This window comes from Pongo pygmaeus, chromosome 13, assembly GCF_028885625.2.
Source record: "Pongo pygmaeus isolate AG05252 chromosome 13, NHGRI_mPonPyg2-v2.0_pri, whole genome shotgun sequence".
Lineage (NCBI taxonomy): Eukaryota > Metazoa > Chordata > Mammalia > Primates > Hominidae > Pongo > Pongo pygmaeus.
Genome location: NC_072386.2, coordinates 73,299,318 through 73,322,861, shown reverse-complemented (window position 1 = coordinate 73,322,861; position 23,544 = coordinate 73,299,318). Strand labels below are relative to the sequence as shown.

Sequence of the window (23,544 nt, the reverse complement as noted above, 5' to 3'; positions counted from 1 at the left end):
TCCTACCTCAGCCTTCCGAGTAACGGATTACAGGCACCTGCTACCACGCCCGGCTAATTTTTTTTATTTTTAGTAGAGAGGGGTGTTTCGCAATGTTGGGCAGGCTGGTCTTGAACTACTGACCTCAAGTGATCCACCCGCCTCAGCCTCCCAAAGTGCTGGGATTACAGGCGTGAGCTACCACGCTGGGCCCAAACTCTGCTTTTTAAGTAGCAGTTATTTAAGTTTCTACATTTAAATTACACACAGATACATAACACACAACCACTCAGCACAGAGCTGGTGATCAGCAGAGACAGTTGGAGTTGACATAATTTTAGGCAAAAGGCAAGAAACTTGGTATTGCTACTGGTAAGTATGTTTGCATTATGCCATTTAAGGAACTGAACAAAGTTTGCTTGTTCTGCAATGACTACCTTTTGAGACGTTAGCTTAAGAGCCACTATTCTGAACCACAGCTCCAGGACAGAGAGAGGATTAGGAGGTGTGTGGTGTGCTGGGTGGTGGGTAGATTACATACATGTTTATACTTCCAACATCAATTTCCAGGGAATGCCAAGGACAGCCAAGTTTCATTTATTTGTGCAAATACAGACATGAGCAAGAATGTTCTAAACAATGTAACGATTTCCAGCATCAATTACAGAATTTCCTCTCATCATTTGATTTGGTTATAGATGAATTTAAACTTCAATTTAAGCTTGACTTTTAAAACTCCCCCTCTGCTTCCCGATGAACCAGCATAATTCCTAAAATTACACCTAAACAAGTCTGTCTTGACACATTGGGGTTTGCCTTTAGAAACATTTAGAATCTAGTATGGGCAAGGCGGCTGGAACGAGGTTTGGGATGGCACGATGATTTATGCTTAATTCTGTTTGGACCACTGATACAAAATGATTCTCATTTCATTTTTAGGGTTTCCATAATTGTAGCAATTATCTCTGAAACATTTTTGTCCACACTTATTTGGATAAAGTTTTCTGGAGCTGCTGGGGGCTCCAGAGTCTTGAACTGCGACTGCAATAATTCAGGGGGCATAAAATGTCCCTCTCTTTTGAGTAAGCGTCCAGAGATGACCTCAAACGACCCACTCAGATGGACCACCAGGAGCTGCATCTCAGCCTGCTTTGCTTCCTTTCCCGACTCCTCACACTTCAGAGCTACACCATCTTTTCCTTGTGTTAATATGTCTCTGTACATTTTCTTCAGGGCTGAACAGGCTAGAACCACATGCTGTCCCGAGGCTACATCTCTGTTTAGAAAAAGAAAAAAAAAAAAAAAAAGAGGGAGGCTAAAGAATGAAGACATTTAAAGTAACCTCTGTCAATTCTAGGTGCAGGACTCTAGTCCTACTTCCTGCCAGTGGAAGGCATTAGAAAATGGTGTTTAAGCATCAGGCAGTCCTAGCGTCGAGTTAAAGATCTTCTGCTAGTAAAGTGAACAATCTTGGGCGAAGGCATTTACCTCTCTGAGCGTCAGTTCATCTGTTAAGTGGGGCTACCTAGGGTACTTGCTCATAGATAATGTCAAAAGGAAAAACACTGTTCGAGATCTCTGATACACAGATATGCTCGTAAGTGTTAGTTCTCCTTTGATGGATGCCAGACGTTGCTCTGTCTCAGCGTGTGGACACAGGGCTGCTGGCACGCCCCTGTGCCATGCAAACAGCTAAGCTCAGGTCCTCTGCAGGATGTTCAGGGATCTGTGTTCTACAACTGGATTCTCCCCATTCCTACTCTACAGTGTCTGGGGGAGTTGCCAGGTGCAATGCAGAGCTGGAGAAAGCAGGAGAGAAGGGAGCATCAGCCTCTCTGTAGGCAAGGTGAGCAGAATATGAGAGGTTCCTAGGGATGCACTAAGGAAAAAACTTCAGCCAGAAACAGAGGCAGACACAGCAGCAATAAGGGGAAACCAGTGCAGCCAGAAACCACACAGGAGAGTGAGCCACAGCTTCCACTTGGCTGCTGAGTGTGGGAGGCAGTCATCCTGGGGTCAGGACAGGATTCTAGAGTTAAGAGGTGGTGCATAAATTCTGGCTTGGGGCTGGCTTGGGGATCCAGTATAAAGTTCTCTTCAGAATGAAAGTTCTGAAGGAAGGGGCCTCCCCTGCTTTTTTTTTTTTTTTTTTTTTTGCAGCCAATACATGGCTAGCAAATATAAAAATGAAGTCATACTCCTTTTTATGACTATGAAATGACAGTACTGTAAAAATAGACTCATGAGTGTATTATGTTAGAGACCCAGGTAGGCAAAAATTTTCAAACCTTGAAACCCAGAACCATAAACCCCTAAATCAAAACTCAGCCCATGCAAAGACAGGGCTGCCAGCCATGTCAACGGGTATGAAAAAAGCAAACTGAATTTATGTTCATTTAAGTCTATTCTAACTTCGTATGGCCCAGATGGTTTTAGATGGATAAAATATGACTTCATCTTAGAAAGCAAGATCCGTAACCCACTCCCTGCCTTTTCCTTATCCTTCTCCATGTCCCGACCACGATTTCCACTGGGGTCAGGCCCACAGATGGGTGCTGTTGGGGGGGACCCTGTTCGCTTAGGGGCATGCTGCAGAGCTGGGCAATGTGGACTCTAATCCTGGTGGCTAATTACCTGTTCACTCACAAATGACCTCAGGCCTTCCTGGTAGTCACAGCTTGAAGTAAAGGGAAGAAAAATTGATGACTGAGATAGGCAATAACAGAAGTGGCATCAGTGGACACTTTTTGAGCACTTACTATGTATCAGATACTGTTCTGTTGCCCACTCACCAACTCACTTACTCCTTACAATAATCTGTGAGTAGGAACTATATTAATTCCCATTTTACTGATGAAGAAACAGACTTATGGAAACCAAATGGCTGATCAAGACTGCTAGCTAGTAACTGTGTGGAGCTGTCTAGAAGTTTTGTCTCCAGAGCCCGACTCAACTCCATGCTGCCTGTGGCTGGTTGAAATCATTGTGGTTACTTGATGGAAGTGCAGTCAGTTTCTAGAATCCTTTACCATCAGTCAGTTGTGATTTCAGGAGTGTATTTTTTTTTCCCTGTCTTTTCTGAGGGTTTTCTTTACCTGCTGGCTTTGGCTTATGCCAAGGCCCGGTGGTCTCTTACCTTAGTAAAATGTCATGCAAGTTACAGAGCCATGGAATCCGGTCCTGAAAAAAACAAAACCAAAAACCCAGACACAACGTGACTTCTCCAGGTATTGTTTGTTTGTAGAGAAACATAGTTATATCATGTTCACAAATGTTAAGGTCCAGTGAGAGCTCAGTGGTGTGAGAAGTGGGCCACACACAAGGCTGAGGGGCCAGCCGCTGGGCAGAAACATTTTCTTTCGGCTGGTGTCAGTGGCTCTTTTCATGATAATAAAAATTGCCCTAAAGTACCAATATGTATCTCCCCATTCTTAATCTCCCCATTTTACATGTGTCCTCCCTGGTTCTGATATGTTTACAAATCTTTTATTGCACTGCATGTATTCTTTAGGTATCTCTGATCTCAAATGCAGAGAGATATTCACATAAACCCTTACGTCAGCTGTCCCCTGGTCCTATTCTTCAAACCCTCCAAAGAACAAAATTCCCCTCAGATAAAATTATTTTAAGAAATTTATATTTTTGCCAAAGAGAAGACAGATGAAATTTATGTAGCACATGCTACAGTGTTTCACAAAGAAATCTTCCTGAGACAAGTAAATTCTCTCCTTCCTGGTGCAAATCCTGATTATTGGCCATAATGCATTGGAAAACAAAACAAAACAACCTTTCTATTATTGAAAAATTTAAACACACTGAAAAGCAGACAAAACAGTACAAAGCAAACCTCTGTATACCAATACCCAGCTTCAGCAATTTTCTTTTGAGATGGAGTTTCGCTCTTGTTGCCCAGGCTGGAGTGCAATGGCACGATCTCGGCTCACCGCAACCTCTGCCTTCTGGGTTCAAGCGATTCTCCTGCCTCAGCCTCCTGAGTAGCTGGGATTACAGGCATGCACCACCATACCCGACTAATTAATTTTGTATTTTTAGTAGAGATGGGGTTTCTCCATGTTGGTCAGGCTGGTCTCGAACTCCTGACCTCAGGTGATCACCCGCCTTGGCCTCCCAAAGTTCTGGGATTACAGGTGTGAGCCCCGGCCGGCTTCAGCTATTTTCAACCCACTATTAGTCTTGTTATATGTATGCCCCCAACCACATCCCACATCCCAAATAATCCCATCCTAGATTATTTTGAAGCTGATTCCGGAAACATGATGTGTTTTTAAAAGTCCTTGCTTTTAGGCATTTGATTACTACCATTTTATTTAGAATTTTTGATTTTATATACTTGAGATGGGCCTATATTTTAAAAATATGGTCCATATTAAATGTTGGTATCGAGGCTTTACTAGCTTTATAAAATGAGTAGGATAGTTTTCCCTTTTGTCCTGTTCTTTCAAACAGCTTGTATATAATATATTATGTTTGATAAAACTCATCTGAAAAACCCTCTGGGCCTGGGGCCTTTTTTGAGGGGAGATCTTTCATTACAGATTCAGTTTCTTTAATGAGCATTGTATTGTATTCAGGTTTTCTATTCTTGATTCACTTTTGGTAGCTACAACATTTATGATGGCAGGAAGAGACCACACTTAGACAGGTGAGCTACCCCCCCTGCCCTTCCCATCTCTTACTGCATCCTCTTCCTTGGCTAAAGAATCAGGAACTTGGTGGAAGCCAGGCAGCCACACAGCAGGAGCAGATTCAGCTCATTTCAGCCCAGCTTCCAGGCCTCCAGAACCTTGAACACAGTTCATATCTGTAGGTTACACTTGCTGTACAAGATAGTCACTTTTTATCACCTTTGTCATTACTTCAAAGGAGTAACATAAACAATCCATGCCCTTACTATAAATTATACAGCTCTCTGGACCTTCTGCTGCTTAAGCCAAATGCAGCACCAGAATGGTCACAATTTCACTGGGGAAAAAGCAGGTGTCCCTAAGCAGTATCTGCCACTAGATCACTGCCATCCAACCCCATTTTCCCCAGTCTTGATATTTTTCATTGAAATTATCCAATTTTGTCTAAGTCTTCAAATTTACTGGCATCAGGTTTTCCACATCCCTCTTTTCATTATTCATCTCAATTGTGCTTCTTTCTTCTTGATCAGTCTCACCAGAGATCTATTTTTATTTTGTCAAACAACTAGCTTTTGTTCATAGTTTATTTTTCTCCATGACACAGCCCTCAGGAGATCCTGAGAACATGTGCCCAGTTTGTTTTCACTAGCATTCATTTCTATTATTTCCTGCATTTATTTTTTTCTACTTGAACTGAGCAACTAGCTCGTTACTTTTCATTCCTGTTATTTCCCAAAAATGTATTTAGAGGCTAGTTTCCCTCTAAGTAATGTTGTAACTGCATCCCACAAATTTTAATTGATAGTACTTTTGTTGTATATTACTTAATATTCTATAATTTCCATTATGACTTAACATATTTATATGAATGTTAATTTTTTAAAAAATTTGCTTATTTATTTTTAGAGTTCCCAACCATTTTGGTGATGTGTGTGCATTTTTATTATTGATTTACAGTTCATTATAGTAAAAAATGTGAGTGGTATGATACTGATTCTTTGAAATTTGTGGCAATACTCTTTGTGGTCTAGTACATGTCAATTTTTATAAATGTCCCACATGTACTTAAAAAGAATATTATTTTTCATTAATGCCTATGTCAGGCTTGATGCATTTATTCAAATCTTCTATATTCTTACTAATAATTTCTTTTGTCTACTTTATGTAACAATTTTTCAAGTTATTTGAAATTCCTCCATTAGACTGAGAAGTTGACAGTCCACCCTTCTGTCTTTGTGTATGTTAGAAAATGTCTTTATTTTGTGCTTACTTGTGAATAAGATTTTGTTAGTTGGTGAAGAATTCTTGGATGACCATTATTTTTCAATAGTTTGAATAATTAGTTCATTTTGTTTGGGCCTTTATTGTTGAGAAGTCTCTTTTAGTGTATTAGGCAATCCTTTAGAAAATATATCTTATCTCTGGTAGCTTTAGGTAGGAAAAAGCCTCTTTGTCTTTGAGCGGCTTTGCAGTTTTATTCTTGTCCTGCTCAGGACTCATTTTGCACATTCAGTGTGAGTACTCATACCCTGGAAAGTTGTTACTACCTGTTTGAATATAGCCTTTCTCTTATTCTATTTACTTGGGTTCCTTTTAGCTATACGGGAAGTTTGACATTTTATCATACACATCTATTCATTTTTCTTGAATATTTTCTGTTTAGCTCTCTTCTTCATCCTGGGTAATATCCTCCAATCTGCTTTTCTTCTAATTCACTAGTTCTCTCTTCAGCTGTACTAGTTTATTGTTTAATCCATCTATTGATTATGTTTTATTTCTAATATTTTTATTTCCTTCTTTTTCAAATTTTCCTGTTCTTGTCTTCCATTTAATTCTATTATGTCTAGTTCTTGGAGTACAACATCTTACCATTAGTGTTTTTGCTGATTCTCTCTCATAGTGGTCCATTTTCCCATACAGTTTATAGTTTTTGATTGTAGTTTCATCTTCAGCAAAGGATTTTTTTTTCCTTTATGGGAGTCCTAAGTTTTGGATACACTTTCACAGGCAGTTTCACCAATTCTAGAACAGTTTTATATCAGTTTATAAGCTTGGTCTCTCTTGTCATATAATGTGAATTTGGGTGTAGCCGGGGCTCAGGTTTCTCAAGGATGATTGTTTTTTCCCACCTGTGGCCCAGGGAGGCAGCTAGATTTTTTGCTCCTTTTGAGTTCAGTGGGTGGCAATATTTTTAGTCCTCATTCAAAGACAGCCCTTATATAAGGACTTTATATTCTACTACTTGACATCAATGCTAACGACAACAACAAGACTTTATGTAAGATACTCAGGTCCAGCTCCATGCTTCATACAGGCTTACAATCTTATCTTCCACCTCTACAGGCTCATCAAAACCTCAGCCTCCTGCTCTCCTGGCTTTTATACAGTCAAAAAATGTGGGGGAGTGGGTTATTCTGGTTTAGTTCAGCCTTGCCACACTTTGATTTTGGCACATGAGATGTTCTCATTTTGCTCTGGACTTTGGCCATTTTTATTTTCCTTTGATCTTTTCCATGAGGAGCCTTTTAAGCTCTCCAGCTCTGGGTAACCACCTTTAGCTCCTGGGTATCTCCCCTGGGCTCAGGCCATTTCTTATTCACAGTAATTCAATCTTCAGTAACTGCAAGGTCATTCTACCAAGGCTATCACTTTGTGCTCAGCAAGTCAAAAACCCTCTAGTTACCTGGATCCACCCTCCATAGAAGGAAGAGGAGAATTAGAAATAATATTTCTTTTTCTTCATATCAAATAAAAGATTATTTTTAAAGCACTGCGTGCTAATGTAGGATTGAGGGTCCCATAAGTTTACTAATCATAGAACTCTAAGACTTTACTTCCATGCACACACTATTTAACCAGAGATCACTTAGGAGTTCAAATGTAATAGCTACAAAAATCACAAAATGTACAGATCAAATGACAGTCACACAATTTACACAAATTATAATCTAAATGTCAATAGCTACATAATTAACATAAATCATTACTCAAATCACAACAGTTACTGTCATGTATGTACTTAGAGCTGAAATGTACTTAACAAATGAAACATCTGTTTATGTTAGCACTTGTCTGGGAGGTGTATTTAGTGAAACAAGTGTGGTTTTTTGTAAATGCAGGAACAAGATGATGAGGCTTACCAGCTCCATGTTTGCAGACCACATGGTCAATTTTTATAAATGTCCCACATATACTTGAAAATAATGTGGTTATTTACTTTTCATTAATGCCTATATCAGACTTAATGCATTTATTCAAATCTTCTGTATCCTTACTCATAATTTCTTTTGTCTGCTTGCTGTGTAAATTTTCAAGAAAGGTTTTTGAAATTTCTCCATTAGACTGAGAAGTTGACAATCTGCCCTTCTGTCTTTGTGTATGTCAGAAAATGTCTTTGTTTTGTGGTTAAGAAAACACAAAATAAAGTTATTAATGTTAGAATATATGACGAGACTTTATGTACTCTTGGAGAAGAGTGTATATATTTAATGCTTATTATTGGCAAGGTTTTCTAGGGCATCCTACTAAAAACTAGATGTTGGACAGTCTACATTTATGCAACTTGAAACTACCATTGCAATTCAGTGTTTTCTGGGCTTATGGTGGGGAATGGGGAAGAAGGCTGTCAAGGATTATAGGCTACAGGGATAATTAGCTGGATTGACTGACCTCTGAAGTATTTTTTGATGGAAAATTGCCCCTGGGGAGAAGCTGCCCTTTCAAGCACAAATTTGGATTTCCACTTTCCTTTATCCATTTATAAGTGCTTATTGTGTGTGTAGGGAGACCCAGCCACTGTTCTGGGTGCTTTTGGTCCAATACCCTAGATATGATCACTCTAAGTTTGAGTAATTCCTAAGGTACCATTTGAACTCATCTTTCTAAATTCCTTTCTTTCTCTTATTCCCCTTGTAATTAGCCAAGCTTTTCTACTACATTCACAGGCTAATAGAGATGAAAAAGATAATACTGCTATATATCAGCTTTTTATAAAAAAAAACTCTTGGATATATTTTCTAAAACAGCTCCTCTGACAGACCGTTGTAATGAAAGAAGGCACTGGGCCTTGAAGCCTCCCACATTAGCAGGAGGTTCTACTTCCCACTCTGGGATTCAATCCTATAAGAATGTGGCACATACTGGCCTGCATAGAATAAGCATTTAGGGGACTGATTTCTAACCCCAGAGTATGTTTTACATGAAAATGGAGGCATCTGCCTTCAAATCAGAGAAATTATGTCAACTTCTATAAAGCTATGAGTCAAAGGATTTGTCTTTGAGAAAATGAGGGCCACAGTGAGGTGCTTTCCTAAGGACTTGGAAAAGAAGGAAATAAGATTGTTCTCTAAGGGTTAAATTGAAAGATCAACAGTTAAAAGGAAGGGGCAGTGATGTGTAAGGTCATGTGAAGGAGTTAGAATGACTCCCAGGCTAGCAAGACATCACTGTGATCCATCTTAATATTTTCACATACCTAGAGGAAGCATGTCTGTCCCAGGCAGGCTGGGTAGGCAAGAAGGCCAGAGCAGGGCACTGTAGATTGAAATGTGAAGCACTGTCCAGCAGACATGGTGCCTTGGCCATTGGCCTTTGAACATCGTATTCTCATTAGCAAGCCTTTTCCTACTAATGCATGGTCTCGCGCCACTGGATTCTTTGGTCCTAACTCTCCCATGTTCACTAAGAAACCTCTGTATGTTGGTTTCTGAAAATGTGGGTACTAATGTGATTGTTACAGGCCACATGACAGTTGTATTTCTTTTGGTACCATTAATCAACTGGCATTTTGGTTTATGCAGGAACTTGTAAACCTGATTGGTAAGGGTCTCACATGACAGATGAATCCATGTTCAATGTGTTGACAATATCAAGGGGGCTGGGCCTGCAAGACAGACAGCCAGCCCTGGAGTCCCAGCTGGGTAGTCAACCAGCCTTTTCCAAGGTGCACCCCTCGTCATTGTAGAAGTCTCTGGATGGGACTTTAAGACTTTATTTAAGAGTAGTGCCGTGGGCTGCGAATCTCCATTCAGCAAGAAGAATGCTTTAGAAGAGGAAGTGATTGGAAAGTTCTGAGGGCTGAATGCTAATTTACATGATCACATGTCTACTTAGAGTTAAGAGGCAATTTGAACTATGAATTAGGACTGACTCAGAGATGAAATACACAGAAAAGAATTAATTTTTTTTTGGCACGAGTAAATGTTCATAATGAGTTTGGGGTGAACCAAAGAGAGAGGACAATTTGTTTAAATACCAGAATTTCTTTCTTATTAGCAGAGGCACAAACTTGCATTTTGCTATTTTGCTCAGATTATACATTCTGCCATTCCATCTGCACAAATATTTCTATTTGCTTGTGCTGTGGAAATGGAGATCAATCTCTGTATTATTTTATGGCTTAGGAAACAAATATACTTTTCATTAAGCTGAGTGTTGACTATCTTATTCGTTATACTTTCTATGTGCCTGAAACATTTCATAAGAATGAAACAAACAAATTAAAAATTACAGAAAACATATTTGGGTAATAAGTTTTCTATCTTGTGTACAAAGAAATAGAGCTTTACTTTGAATACATGTTTTTTCATTGTTTTAATAGTGCCTTAATGGATGCTTTAGTCAATAATAAAGCACATTGCTTCATCTAGTCATAATAAAATTTTTCAGAATCTCAACTATGAAAGCCATAGTAAACATAAATATAAAACTATTTAAACAAAAATAGGTGCTTTTAGACATCCACCCTATCGGAATTTATGGCAGACCAGACTAACGGCCATGCACCAGTAAGGACTGTGTCCATCAGTCATAAAAACAATAGAGAGGGTTGGAAATAAAAGAGCAGCACTTTGAACATTATTCCTGAAATTTCCAAATAGTGAATCATAATTAAATGATTATGAATTTTCTTTGGAGATTCCCATAAAGCCACAAGGAGAAAGGTTTTTTCCAAGGCAGCGCCAGTGTGGAAATTCAAGTTCTAGTGCCTGACCTGCTGCAAGCCAGCCCACCATGTCAGTGCTGTCATGACCACCCTTTAAGTCAGTGCCTCAAACATCCTTAAAGCCTAACCCCTATCATGGATGCGCTTGCGGGGAACTGCCCCTCTCATTCCTGCTGTCATTCTCACCCTCTCTCTAACCCTTTTTTCTCAATTTAACCAACCTTGATTCACTTCTTGTGAATCATTTGTTTAATGGTTGGATGATCAGGGCCTTTAACACAGTAGGAAAAGTATGATCTTTGAAGTTAGAAAGACTCCCTTTGCTGTGTGGCTTTGCTCAAGTTACTTAATTTCTCTGCACCTCTCTTTGTTCATTTGTAAAGTGGGGATCATATATGATTCATTGAGCTGCTCTGGGATTTAAATAAGAAAAGGAATAAACTCTTTTTTGGTTGATTTAACAGTTGAAATAAACAGTACTTATTTCCAACTCTGAATTTTTGAAAGAGTTTAAATTCATGAATTTGGTAGGCACTGGGCCTTAATTCCACAAACACTAAATATGGTGCAAAGCACCATACTGAGTGAGCACTGGGGATAAATATGAATGGTGTGGTTCCTGTCCTCAAAGAGAAGAGGCAAATGAGTGATCTATGAAGTCACCCGCAGGGCAGTGATGAGGGCTGTGGGAGATATACTAAGAAGGGCTATGATAACACAGCAGGAGGACAGGCCAATCTTCTTTTATTTATTTTTTTATTTTTGAGATGTAGTCTCGCTCTGTCACCCAGGCTGGAGTGCAGTGGTGTGATCTCGGCTCACTGCAAGCTCCACCTCCTGGGTTCACGCCATTCTCCCGCCTCAGCCTCCCGAGTAGCTGGGACTACAGGCACCTGCCACCACACCCGGCTAATTTTGTTTGTGTAGTTTTAGTAGAGATGGGATTTCACCGTGTTAGCCAGGATGGTCTCGATCTCCTGACCTCGTGATCTGCCCGCCTCGGCCTCCCAAAGTGCTGGGATTACAGGCGTGAGCCACTGTGCCCGGAGGACAGGCCAATCTTGATCAGGCCTTGGAAAGAGTAAATCTTGAAAGATAAAGATAATTTCAAGACTTTGACTGGCCTGCTAAGGAGTGTGGACGTTATTGTAAAGGTGCTAGGAAGGACCTAGACACATGAGCTCCAAATTTTATGTTCATAATGAAGAAAGGGGGGAATTGAGATCTCTCTACAGTGAAGAAATTGGAACAAGGAGATATTAGAGCAAATTCACTGAGCTCTGTGCCTTCCAAACAGTTATTGTGGACAATATAATAAATTATGAAAATCAAACACACACACAAAAGTTTTAGAAGAAAGAGATGAGGCAATCCAAATTAGCATCTCTGCCTATGGCTCTGATGTTCAAGGTTTTCACACTCTAGATCAAGCCTGTACAACACACAGCCCGCAAGCCCTACTGCGGCTTTGAATATGGCCCAACATAAATTCGTAAACTTCCTTAAAACATGAGTTTTTTTTGTGATTTTTTTTTTTTTTTTTTTTTTTTTGCTCATCAGCTATCGTTAATGTTAGTGCATTTTATGTGTGGCCCAAGACAATTCTTCTTCCAGTGTGGCCCAGGGAAGCCAAACGACTGGACACCCCTGCTCTAGATAGTCCCTACACGCAAAGATGGGGAAGGCAGTGCACTCCCGACTCCCAGCCCAGTGCTCAGAGGTAAGCACAATGAATGCTCTACCAAGAGTGAAATTAGAATGTCATGAGGCTAGAGAAAGCTTTCTTGGCCTATGGAAACATCTCGAGAAATTAAGTGTCTTTTGGAAGGGGATGATGGGTAAAGAGAGAACAGATAATGGTAGAATATGGGTGGAGAGAGACGGGAAGGAAGGTGGGGAGTGGGAATGGCGGGGAGATGGGTGTGTTTTACCTGATGCAAAAGTTAAGTATATAGAATGTTATATACTGACCCCCTCCAAAAAAAACAATTCCAAAATTCAATTCATAGGTATTTTTGGAAGATGAGACCAAGGGTGATATATTTTGTGAAAAATTTTTTTAGTACTTTCCAAATTTTCTATACAGGGCAAATATTACAATTATAATCAGGAGATTTTTTTCAGGATTTTTTTTTTCCAAAAAAAGCCCTCTTTTTAAAATAGACTTTGAAGTTGAAGGCTGTTCAGGTGCCATTGCAGGCTCAGATAGGACACTGTGGGCTGGGCACCTAGGGGAGACTCACTGACTGGTAGCTTTGAAATTCTTTATTATTAATATCATCATAATGCTAATAATTTATCACAGCTTGGGTAGAATGTTTCTAGACTGGCACTGTCCAACATAGCTTTCTGCAATGATGTTCTATAGCTGTGCTGTCCAATAAGGTAGCCAGTAGCCACTCATGGCTACTGGGCTTTTGAAATGTGGCTGGTATAACCCAAGGACTAGATTTTACATTTTATCTATTTTAATTAATTTGTATATATTTTTTTCAGACAGGGTCTCACTCTGTCCCCCAGGCTGGAGTGCAGTGGTGCAATCACAGCTCACTGTACCCTTGAACTCCTGGGCTTAGGCCATCCTCCCACCTTAGCCTCCCAAGTAGCTGGGACTACAGGCATGCACCACCGGCTTTTTTTTTTTTTTTTTTTTTTTCAGTTTTTGTAGAAACAGGGACTTGCTATGTTGCCCAGGCTGGTCTCAAGCTCCTGGCCTTCAGCCTCTGCCTCCTGGGGCACTGGGATTATAGGCTTGAGCCACTGAGCCTGGCCTAATTAATTTACATTTAAATAGCCTTAGGGAGCTCTTACCATGTTCTACACAGACTGCAGCTCTGAGCCCTCCGAACACAAAACTCTCCCCACGTCCTGCTTAGACTCTTCCTCAAGGGAGAACCAGGGCCTCTGACCTGGACATGGATACGCTTTGATCCATCCACAGGGGGCTTTCCTCAGCTCCGTAGCATGGGGGCAGTGTGGGGAGGGTGGGGACTGGTTACCGGGGCAACCAGGAGCTGTGCTGGTGCCAGCCCAGCTGTGACCCATATCTTCAGTCTTAGACTCATTGGATTCTTATCAAGAATGAAAATCATCTGTCGTTCTACCTCTTCAGAATGTAAACCATCTGTCGTTCTACCTCCTTATCTCTCTGTTTTGGTTATCTCTAAGGTCTGCCAAGCTTGTAGTTTTTTTTTTCTGGAAAAATTTAGTAAGTAACTTGTGTCTCTTCCAGTAATCTTTTCTCCTGTACATAAATTTCTCTTCTGAATTCTACCCCCCAATCCATAGAGTCCACTTAACAAGCATCACTTGTGAAGAAGAGGAAGACTACAGAAATTCCATTTTAAAATCTATCAATTTTGGTTGCTTTATTTCGTTGTTTAACTTACCTTTTGTTTGCAGTCACCAAAGACAAACCTAAAATAACACTGGCACAGTCATATTTTATACACTCCCTTAGAAATGGTTATTGGCGTGTATATATGATTTATGTTGTATGCATATGGTTAGCAATAATTTTAAAATGTGATATTTATTGAATGCTACAGGCACTTCTTGGTGCATATTTTTTGTATTATCTCATTTAATACTCCCAAGAATGCAATCAAATAGATCCTGTTACCATTCCTACCTCACAGGAGAAAAATGGGGCACAGAGAGACTAAGCTCTTTGTCAAGCTCATACAAGCCTGGTGTTGGAACCAGGTTGCCTATGTTTATTATCTCTAGTTTAGTATCAACATTATTACTACTCTTTTTTATTACTACTCTATTATACTATTATTACTCTCATTATTATTACTCTCTCTTTTATAGTTCTGTTGCCCTATCTTCTAAAATCAAATGTTGCAAACCTGCGATGATTCAAGGCCTGAAGCACTGCAAACTCAAGCTGTACCCCCAATAACAAAGAGAAGTGCACTCTTGGGGTGCTCTAGAATAGACCTAATAATGGTTTAATGGCTCAAGGCACAAAAAAGAAAAGACAGTGAGCTAGGGAAAGGACACCTGGGGGTGAGCCCAGCCCCACTGAAAGTGAAAACAACAGTGTTGGTCTGTGGCCATTCGTTCTTGCCCTTTGGACACACACAGTACGTGGCCCCAGCCTTTGACCTGCCCTCATCTCTCCTGAGCTATGGCCAGTTATGCCAGCAAGGACAGTTTGTAACTCTGGTGTGAGACACTCCAGGGGATGGCCTCACAGCCTGCACACAGGAGAGTGCTATTCATCCATTCATTCACTCGAAAACATGCCACAACTATTTTCTGATGTTTACTGTGTGTCAGGCCTGGGGGGTACAATGGTTAACAGAAACAGCCACAGTCCCTGCCCTTTTAGGGGTAAAGTCTAGTTGCAGAGACAAACATTAATCAAATTCTCAGACCGTCAGTTGTTGAGCTGCCACAGAGACAAGTGCAACAGTGAAATGGCACCATGAGAGTCCATCATGGAGGTTTCACTTCCCTGAGGAAGCAGCATGGGTGCTGAGATCAAAGGATGAGAAGGGCTAGCTCAGGGAAGAAGGGAACAGGGATACAAAGGCCCCATGGGAGAAGCGTTGCAGTGGGAGGGACTGGAAGAGGCCAGGGAGCTCCAGTGGAGATATGGAGGCGCATGGCTCCTAAAGAGGCTGGAGCCATGTGGAGGCCATGCCATGCATGCTTAGCAGTGTAAGTGTTTGGTCTTGATCCTGAGGTTAGTGGGAAGCCTCTAAAGGGTCATAGGCAGAAGAAACATGGCCAACTTTGAGTTCTCAAAGATCACTCTGGCTTTGGGGTGAATGCTAGAGTACGGGGATGGTGGTAGGCTGACAGCACCTGGGAAGAGAACATGAGGACTTCCCCATGTATGAGGCACAGGGAGCCTCTGACCTCGCAGGAATTACATTCTGCAGGTTAAAATCCCACAACAAGGTGTTTTGGCAGAGCCTGTTCAGGCTGGGGCAGAGGGTGGCATTGTTCCTGGGGCCATGTTCAGACAGTTGTTCAGGACTGGAGCTAACATATGTAGAGGATCTACTGGGCACCTGGCTCTTTGTAGCCCCTGTACAGTGACCTTAGGACTCAGGAACTCTACTGCAGCAAGTGCTGTAGAGGTCTCATCCTGTCACCCAGGTGGAATATGTGTGATGGACACAGACAGCAATTGTTACCTGGTCATTGAGCGGTATGCCTTTTCCCATCTTCCTTCGATTTTCCTCCGGGTGATAGTCATCAGCATCATAGAATTTCCATCCCAGCTTTAAGAACAAAGTGAAAGGGTGTATGTGGCAGGCAGATGGGCCAATGTGACAGTCATTGTGGGGTTACTAACAGGCAGGTGTAGAAACAATACCACCTGCCTGGTTCCCATCAACCCCAAGGACAACCCCCAGGAGGGAAGCACCTTGTCATGCCATTTCACAACCCCCATGACTGGGCTACCATAGCCTCCTTTAATTCATTACTTTTTTTTTTTTTTTTTGAAATGTAGTCTCACTCTGTCACCAGGCTGGAGTACAGTGGTGCAATCTTGTCTCACTGCAACCTCCACCTCCCGGGTTTAAGTGATTCCCCTGCCTCAGCCTCCTAGTAGCTGGGACTACAGTAGGCGCGTGCCACCATGCCCGGCTAATTTTTGTATTTTTAGTAGAGACGGGGTTTCATTATATTGGCCAGGATGGTCTTGAACTCTTAACCTCATGATCTGCCCACCTCCCAAAGTGTGGGGATTACAGGCATGAGCCACCGCACCCTGCCTATTCATCACTATTTGTAATCACCACGGAGAAAAACAAAATTGCTCCAATGGGGTTCAAAGCCATGTGGAAGTGTCTGTACAAAGCAGAAAAAAGGCAGAGATGCAAGGAGACCAGAACACAATGGGACAAGCACTCAGAAGGCATTAGGACAGGTTACTAACCTCAGATGCCAGCAGGGCGCCCACGGTGGATCTGTGGAGAGGACACAGATGTTCCTGTTACTGCCATGCCCAATGTGTGGAGCTTCCTTCTGTGCAAGGATGTCTGGGAAAGGGATTGCTGCCTTAGCAGGAATTTAAACACCAATCACCGTGTAATCCTAAAGCAGTGATGCCCGTGACCGTGGAGTCTGGAGACTGGCCTTAGCTGATCCCCACGAATGTCAATGAAGAAATAATTAGTTAACACTATTTCTTTCTCAAAAGGCAATATATAAGATCTCATTAAACCCAAGTTTTTTCTTCAGTAATCAGTTTTTGGTCCCTGTTGTGTAATTTTTTTTTTTTTTTTGTGGTGGGGATGTTGAATTCATAAAGTGATAAAATTCTGCTGAAAATATTGAATGGAGGGGTCTGATGGAGGATTTAATCTCCAGCAGCACCCGTGTAAAGTTCAGGACACTCATAAAAGCATAAAAACATTTTTGGGGTTTAAAAGAGACACACTCGTAAAATAAAGGACATGGGTCAATATCTCACGAATCACCGGCACTTGTTAAGACTGGGGGTTAAATGTTCTCTGTGTAGAGCATTTGGTAACTATCTGTTCATACTCTACCAGGTAGCATGTGCTAGTGAAAGGGGCTTGGGACTCAGTACTGGAGATGGGGCCACCGTTGCCTTCTGCCACTAAATGACTGAGTGTTCCCAGCCAAGTCACCTGTTTCTTTAAACCTCAGTTTTCTCACCTGCAAAACAAGGGATCTGAGCCACATGATGTGTCCATCCACCTACATTTCATTTCTTTATTGAGCACTTACCAGTTCCCAGGATGTAATGGTAAGCTCACTGACACATGGCCTCAGCCATCCTAAACAGTCTAGTACCATAGGATAGGGGTGGAGGCCAGCAGACAATGACCCATAAAGTGCTTTCTCGCTTTCAATGTTTAAAGTGTTGCCCAAATGCCAATTATTTAAGCACCATCTTCCTAATTTTTACCTATCCCCATACTATTTTATCATGCCTTCTTAAATTTTACATATCACCTCAACATTTTGATGTTTTTATTTAATTGCTTCACTTTTAAAAATTAAATAAGTGTGTTAAAGAAGGAAACTTTCTTTCATTCCCTTGCACAAGAAGCTATCATCACTTGCCTTGAATAGAAGGTACCTGAAAAGCTGTATATAATGAAAATAGAACACTGTGATTAAATTCTAGCTGGATACTGTTGCCTAACAAAGGTCCTCTTTCTTTCACTAAAAAGCTATCAGAGAGGTGTTAGACGCACTTGTACCAAACTGAGATCTGCTCCTGGATGTAACCAAAGGTTGCCAGAGCAGTGAAACCTTTCCCATTATGTTCATTCTATTGAAGGCTGTGCAGGGAGACATGCAGCCTATGGATGAATAGACCATCCTGGCCAAACTCCATGGCTGGTGAAGCCAGAAGTGTGCCTGGCAGAAATCACACTTAAGACCAAGTTAGGTTGGGCCCCGTGGCTCATGCCTATAATCCCAGCACTTTGGGAGGCTGAGGCAGGCGGATCACTTGAGGCCAGGAGTTCGGGACTAGTTCGGCCAACATGGCAAAACCCCATCTCAACTAAAAATACAAAACTTAGCTGAGCGTGGTGGTGCACGCCTGTAACCCCAGTTACTCCGGAGGCTGAGGCATGACAATCGCTTGAACTCAGGAGGCAGAGGTTGCAGTGAGCCGAGATCACGCCACTGTACTCCAGCCTGGGTGACAGAGTAAGAGTCTGTCTCAAAAAAAAACACAAAAAACAAAAAACAAAAAAACAAGTTAGATTAGCCATGAATGAACATGCCAGCCAGCACTCATAATTTGAAAGCAGAGATAAAGAGATGTGGGTGTAGACTGTCAGGAAGAAGATGGGAAAAGAAAAACCACTGTCTGTCTAAACCAGAGAACACCTGGATTCTTGAATATGCACCAAAGACCCTGGCAGAAATAAGGCACAGTGCTGGGCCCAAAAATACTGGTCAGACCCAGGATTACAAATCAAGATTTGGGGTCCATATGTCTCCCAGTGGGTTGGTCTAAATCAGGAGCAAGGGACTCAAAAAGACAACACAGACTAATGGGGGAGAAGGAAGGGATGCAGATCAATGAGAAAGATATTCAAAAGGTCTGAGCTTGTTTCATCAGCAAAGAGAAGGAAACCTGAAAGGAGATGTTAAGGGTGGCTTCACTAAGTTTGTGAAAATATAAAGAAAATTAACACTGCCACCCACTCAAATGCCTGCCATCTTCCATCCATCCATCCATTCATTAAGTCAACAAGTATTTAGTGAGTATCTACGAAATGCCAGGAACTGTTCTAGACACATGTATCAGTAAATAAAAAGGAAAATGATCCTTTACATTCAGGTGGGGGAAGACAGTAACAAACCTAGTGCTTGAGGTCACTGTGTTTTAACAGTGTTCTAAATGGAGTCTTTCTGTTTTGAGACTATTGTTCTCTTCAGCCATTAGGCTGTGATAAACATTTTTCTAAATGCTATGGAGTATAATTAAAAAATCCTGTAGGGCTCCAATAGGGGTTCACAAAGTCACTAAAGAACTTGACGTTGCTATATCCAATGATGAATATAATCAAGTCCCAAGTTTTTTCTTTTTATTACTCAGCTAGTCAATAACACTGGACACATCTCCCTGACCCTGCACCACTGAAAGTCCCCAGGGTTCAGTTCTTGGCCAGCTTCTTTATCTACACGCACTCCTTTGGTAATCTCAACACCTTAGATATTTAAGTACACCCACATAACAGTGATTCCCACAGTTAGATCTAAAGTCCCTCTCCTCTGAACTTCAGACTTGGACATCCAACCACCACCCACTTGACCACTGATTGGCTCGTCCAAGTCACCATATCCCACACTGAGCTTCTGAGGTTGTCTTCCAAATCTGCTCTATCTACTGCTTCCCCATCTCAGTTTGTGGCAACTCCCTCCTTCCAAGTACCCAGGCCTAAAATCTTGAATCATCCTTGACTTCTCTCTCGTCTTCTTACACCCAACATCTAGTTCATAAACACATCTTTCTGACTCTGCCTTCAAAATATTGCCAGGATATGACCACATTCTCTTCACCTGCATTGTTTCTGACTTCATCTCCCATCATGCTTCCCCTCACTCAGCCACAATGGCTTCCTTCCTGCTCCTTAAAGAAGCCAAGCCTTAGCTGGGCACAGTAGCTCACGCCTGTAATCCCTGCACTTTGGGAGGGCTGAGACTCGTGGATCACCTGAGGTCAGGAGTTTGAGACCAGCCTTGCTAACATGATGAAACCCCGTCTCTACTAAAAATACAAAAAATTAGCTGTGCATGGTGGCGGGCGCCTGTAATCCCAGCTACTCAGGAGACTGAGGCAGGAGAATTGCTTGAACCCGGGAGGCGGAGGTTGCAGTGAGCCAAGATTGCACCGCTGCACTCCAGCCTGGACAACAGGAGTGAAGCTCTGTCTCAAAAAAAAACAAAAAAAACAAAAGAAGCTAAGCCTCAGAACTTTGCACCTGCCATTCCCTCTGCCTCTCCTGCCCTTTCGTCAGCTATCCACATGGTGGATTCCTCAAGTCTTGCAGGTCTTTGCTGAAACGCCACTCCCCCAGAGGAGCCTTCCCTGACCACTCTGCCTGGCACTTTGTTCCACTTACTCCAGAGCATCTATCACCAACTCACACACTACATATATTCATTTACTCTGTCTCCCATACCAGAATGTAAATCCTTTGAGGGCAGGGATTTTATCTGTCCTTTTCGCTATATGACAATGACATAGAGTAAGGATTGAGCTCCATAATTACTGAGTACATGAATATCACAAGCTATACATCATAGGGATTAGGCCTCCCTCATCTGATCCAAGATTCAGAGGAGGTACATGAACTGCCCAGGCTCACACAGCCAGACAGCAACGGAACCAAGACCTAGGGCTCTCCACTCCTGTTACATCACACCGTGGCAATGATTTTACATTCTCCAACTGATTCAAATCGTATGGCAGCTAGGGATTTGGGGGCTCCATGTTTTATTTCAATTTCGGTTCAAGATTTCTTATCTTTGTGGCTGAGAAGCCTACAATAATTTTGGAAAGCAAAACCCATCTACCTGAAGTAAATCTTTAATATACACCTGACTACACAGGCCACAACATGGGCCGTTCCTGATTCAGAAAATTCTAGAAGGGTCCTATAGGCCCTTGAAGGTTATGATGTTTTAGTTGATCAAGTTCTGTCCTTTGCTGCCTGTGGTCGAATGCTACAGTAGCTGTCTTTTCTGATAAAGGGCACAGTTAGACTTTGGTTTAAACAGCAAGCCAAATGTTAACTCCTCAGTCTCCAAGTTAGCACGCTGGGCTACCTGTGTGGTTTCCACAATTCTCTTCTTTCTTTCCAAACCCTCAGGAGCCACCCTCCATATTAACGCTGTCTCCTTCCAGGTTAAGCTGATGAAAGGAAGGGGAAAACGATTCACTTTCCAAAACCGAATCGGAGAAGTCCAGGGCCTCACAGGAGGAGGCCGCTGTGTGTCCAGATGGCCAAAGTCTGTGAGAGCCTGGGCCGTGGTTTGCGTCCTCTCGCTAGAGGCCGTGCGCCCTCCCGCCTGGCGCCGACAAGGCGCCCCGAAACCTAGCCCCGCGCCGCTCGCTAGGCCTCCACCTACGCGGCCCCGCAGCCGCCTCTTCAGGAGCGGCTTCCTCCCTGAGCCTGCGGTCGGCGCAGCCTCCCCGTCTTAGAGCGGGAACCCGGAGCTCGGATGCGGTCCCAGGATGGGCGCCCCGCGAGCAGGCTGGAGGGCGGGGAGAGGGCGCGGCAGCCGCGGGCCTCGGTTTCTTCATCTGCAAAGGGAAGGGTGGGGGGTCCCCAAGACCCCAGTCCACCGGCAGGGACGGCGACGCGTCCGGCCTCCGCCGCGCCCGCAACACCTGTCCCGGGTGCCCCCAGCCCTCTCCCGGACCTACTTCCCCGAGCCGCTCACGCCCATCACCAGCAGCGCGCCCGGCGCCGCCATGACCCGAGCTCGGCTCCTTCCCGTCGCCTTCCGGGCCCCGCCGGCCCCGGCCTACCCGGCGCCAAAAGGGCGGAGCCGGTCTCGCCCCGGCCGGGGCAGTGAGGGCCGTGCCCCTCTGCGCCCTCCCCGTTTTCCCGCGCGCCTTTTCCATGCTTTCCGCCTCCCTTTCCCACCCTCCCCGCCTCTCTCTCCTCCCCCTTCTTTTCCCCTCCCCTCCCCTCCCCTCCCCTCCCCTCCCCTCCCTCTTTCCTCTTCCCGGAAGTGAAGCGCGCGCCCGGCCTGGCACTCGCGTCTCCTTGGGCTGGAGGGAGCCGCCCAAAGCCTCACCACCTGTCGTTCTACTGCCCCGGCCCCTCGGTTCCAGAGGAGCCTCACCCTGGCAGGCCAGATCCTCATCCACCCATGGAAAGCATTCATTCATTCATTTATAAAAATGTTCTTGTAAAAAGAATAAGCAGAAAATAAGACTCATACTTTCCCACACCAGGCAGCAATAAGCAGCACTTCCTAAAACGACTCCCCTTTCCCCGCGCCCCCTCGTAGATAGATGGGTATGAATATTTTGTAAAACTGGGATCAGGCCGTACACAGCGTTTTGTAATCTGGCCTTTTGTCACAATAATAAATGGCGGCCATCTTTTGGTGTCAAACTTAGGGTTGAGTGTTGACCATAGCAGCATATGTCATGGCTGTATGGTTCTGCTGTTAAATCCAGCTCTTGTTGGGACTTTAAGAGGAAGGAGCACCACTTTAAAGTGTCCATTTGCTTTAAAACAATGTGTTAATTATGTGTCGTTTGAACTATTTGATTAAAAGCACTTCTAACCGCATTTGGCATCACCTCCTTTGGTCTTTTGTTAACCAAGGTAGGTATTACTCTGTGTCCTAGAAAACAATAAAAGTGACATAAAAGCATTTATCTAATGAATAGTTCAATTACCCCTTCACTGCCTTTGTTTTTCATATACTTAGCCTGAGTAGGTGAGATTTCAATCTGGATGGGGGCTGTACAGATGAAGAAATTGAGGCTTGGAGAGACAGGTTTTACAATTCAGTTATGGTCAATACACATTTCTTGAACATCTACCATGTGCTGGTTAATATAATATTAATATGCATTTAAAAGATTACCCTCTAGGCATTCTCAAGCTTGATAAGAGGAATAGATGTGTATGCAAATACTGTAACTCGTGCCCTGCTTCGCTAGCTCAGTATGAAAAAAAAAAAGCTCATTTCTTTCAATGTTCAAATCAGAATGATTAGCAGAAAATCTGATTCTTCTCCTTGGATTTCTTTCCCGAGACATGTCCAAGGATCTTAAACTCGCTGTGCTGCTCAGGGTGGTGGCAGGAAACAGCATGCTCAAATTGGGGCAGGTGAACAGGATTTAACAAAAGGACTATTTGCACAGGTGTGGGTAGGGTCAGCAAAAGCAGCTAGGGGCAGAGTCCACATCTGAGTAACCAAGAAGTGTTTTCACTCTTAAATAGAAAGGGGCTGATGAGAGGGCGCCTTTATATGGGAAGGGAAGAGAATGGAAGGAGAGAGACAGAGAGAATAGACCATATAGAAAGAAGTGTCTGACAGGACTGTAGCCTTAGGAAGAGAGAGATAGACATTCCTTGTTGACCCAGCAGAAAAATAATCAGGAGAATAAATAACCTCCCCTCCCCTCCTCTTGCCCTGTGATCTCCTGCTCTTGGCCAAACCCCACCAGCCAAACCCATTTGGAAGGTGGAGAGCTAGGGAGTCCGGCGGTGCCCATGCATGCCAGTTTCCTGGGCTCAGAGCAGGGAAGAGAAGGGTGGAGATTGTATCTGGAGGTACCAATGAAAGATACCCAGCATGCTAGTGTCAGTGAAACTCTGTGCCTGCTTCCAGGACAGCGGAACTTCAAAGGTGCCCCTAAGAGCTGAATTCCACGTTTTTTTTTTTTGCTTTCCAAAGAGTGCCATCTGCTGGTCTTGGTTGTCTCGGTGCTTCCCAGCTGTTACTAAGGGGCAACCCAGAGGCTGAATATTGGTCTGGTTTTAGGTC

At 43.0% G+C, this 23,544-nt stretch overlaps 1 protein-coding gene across 7 annotated transcripts; it reads right to left on the bottom strand.

Moving 5' to 3' along the window:
* Nucleotides 1-560: 560 nt before the first annotated feature.
* On the bottom strand, nucleotides 561-21,645 carry IDNK (IDNK gluconokinase). 7 transcript variants are annotated; one of them, XM_054501640.2, is made up of 5 exons: nucleotides 21,458-21,645; nucleotides 16,472-16,502; nucleotides 15,723-15,809; nucleotides 3,116-3,159; nucleotides 561-1,255 (listed from the first exon to the last, which is right to left on the bottom strand). In XM_054501640.2, the coding sequence occupies exons 1-5, from the start codon at nucleotides 21,505-21,507 to the stop codon at nucleotides 904-906; spliced, it is 564 nt and encodes a 187-aa protein (XP_054357615.1). In that variant the 5' UTR covers nucleotides 21,508-21,645; the 3' UTR covers nucleotides 561-903. The 7 variants fall into 7 exon arrangements, with proteins under 7 accessions (XP_054357615.1, XP_054357617.1, XP_054357618.1 ...); XM_054501642.2 differs by having other exon boundaries at nucleotides 21,454-21,577; XM_054501643.2 differs by having other exon boundaries at nucleotides 16,472-16,574; nucleotides 21,458-21,568.
* Nucleotides 21,646-23,544: the final 1,899 nt, after the last annotated feature.

What these genes read in the sequence shown, in the direction of transcription:
- IDNK (XM_063649632.1), bottom strand. Translation starts at nt 21,334, where the DNA reads ATGAAGAAACCGAGGCCCGCGGCTGCCGCGCCCTCTCCCCGCCCTCCA. An exon ending in GCATACCGCTCAATGACCAG is followed by an intron (nt 3,160 to 15,722) that starts GTAACAATTGCT and finishes TGTTTTTTTCAG; the next exon opens with GACCGGATTCCATGGCTCTG. An exon ending in TTGCATGACATTTTACTAAG is followed by an intron (nt 1,256 to 3,115) that starts GTAAGAGACCAC and finishes TTTTCTAAACAG; the next exon opens with AGATGTAGCCTCGGGACAGC.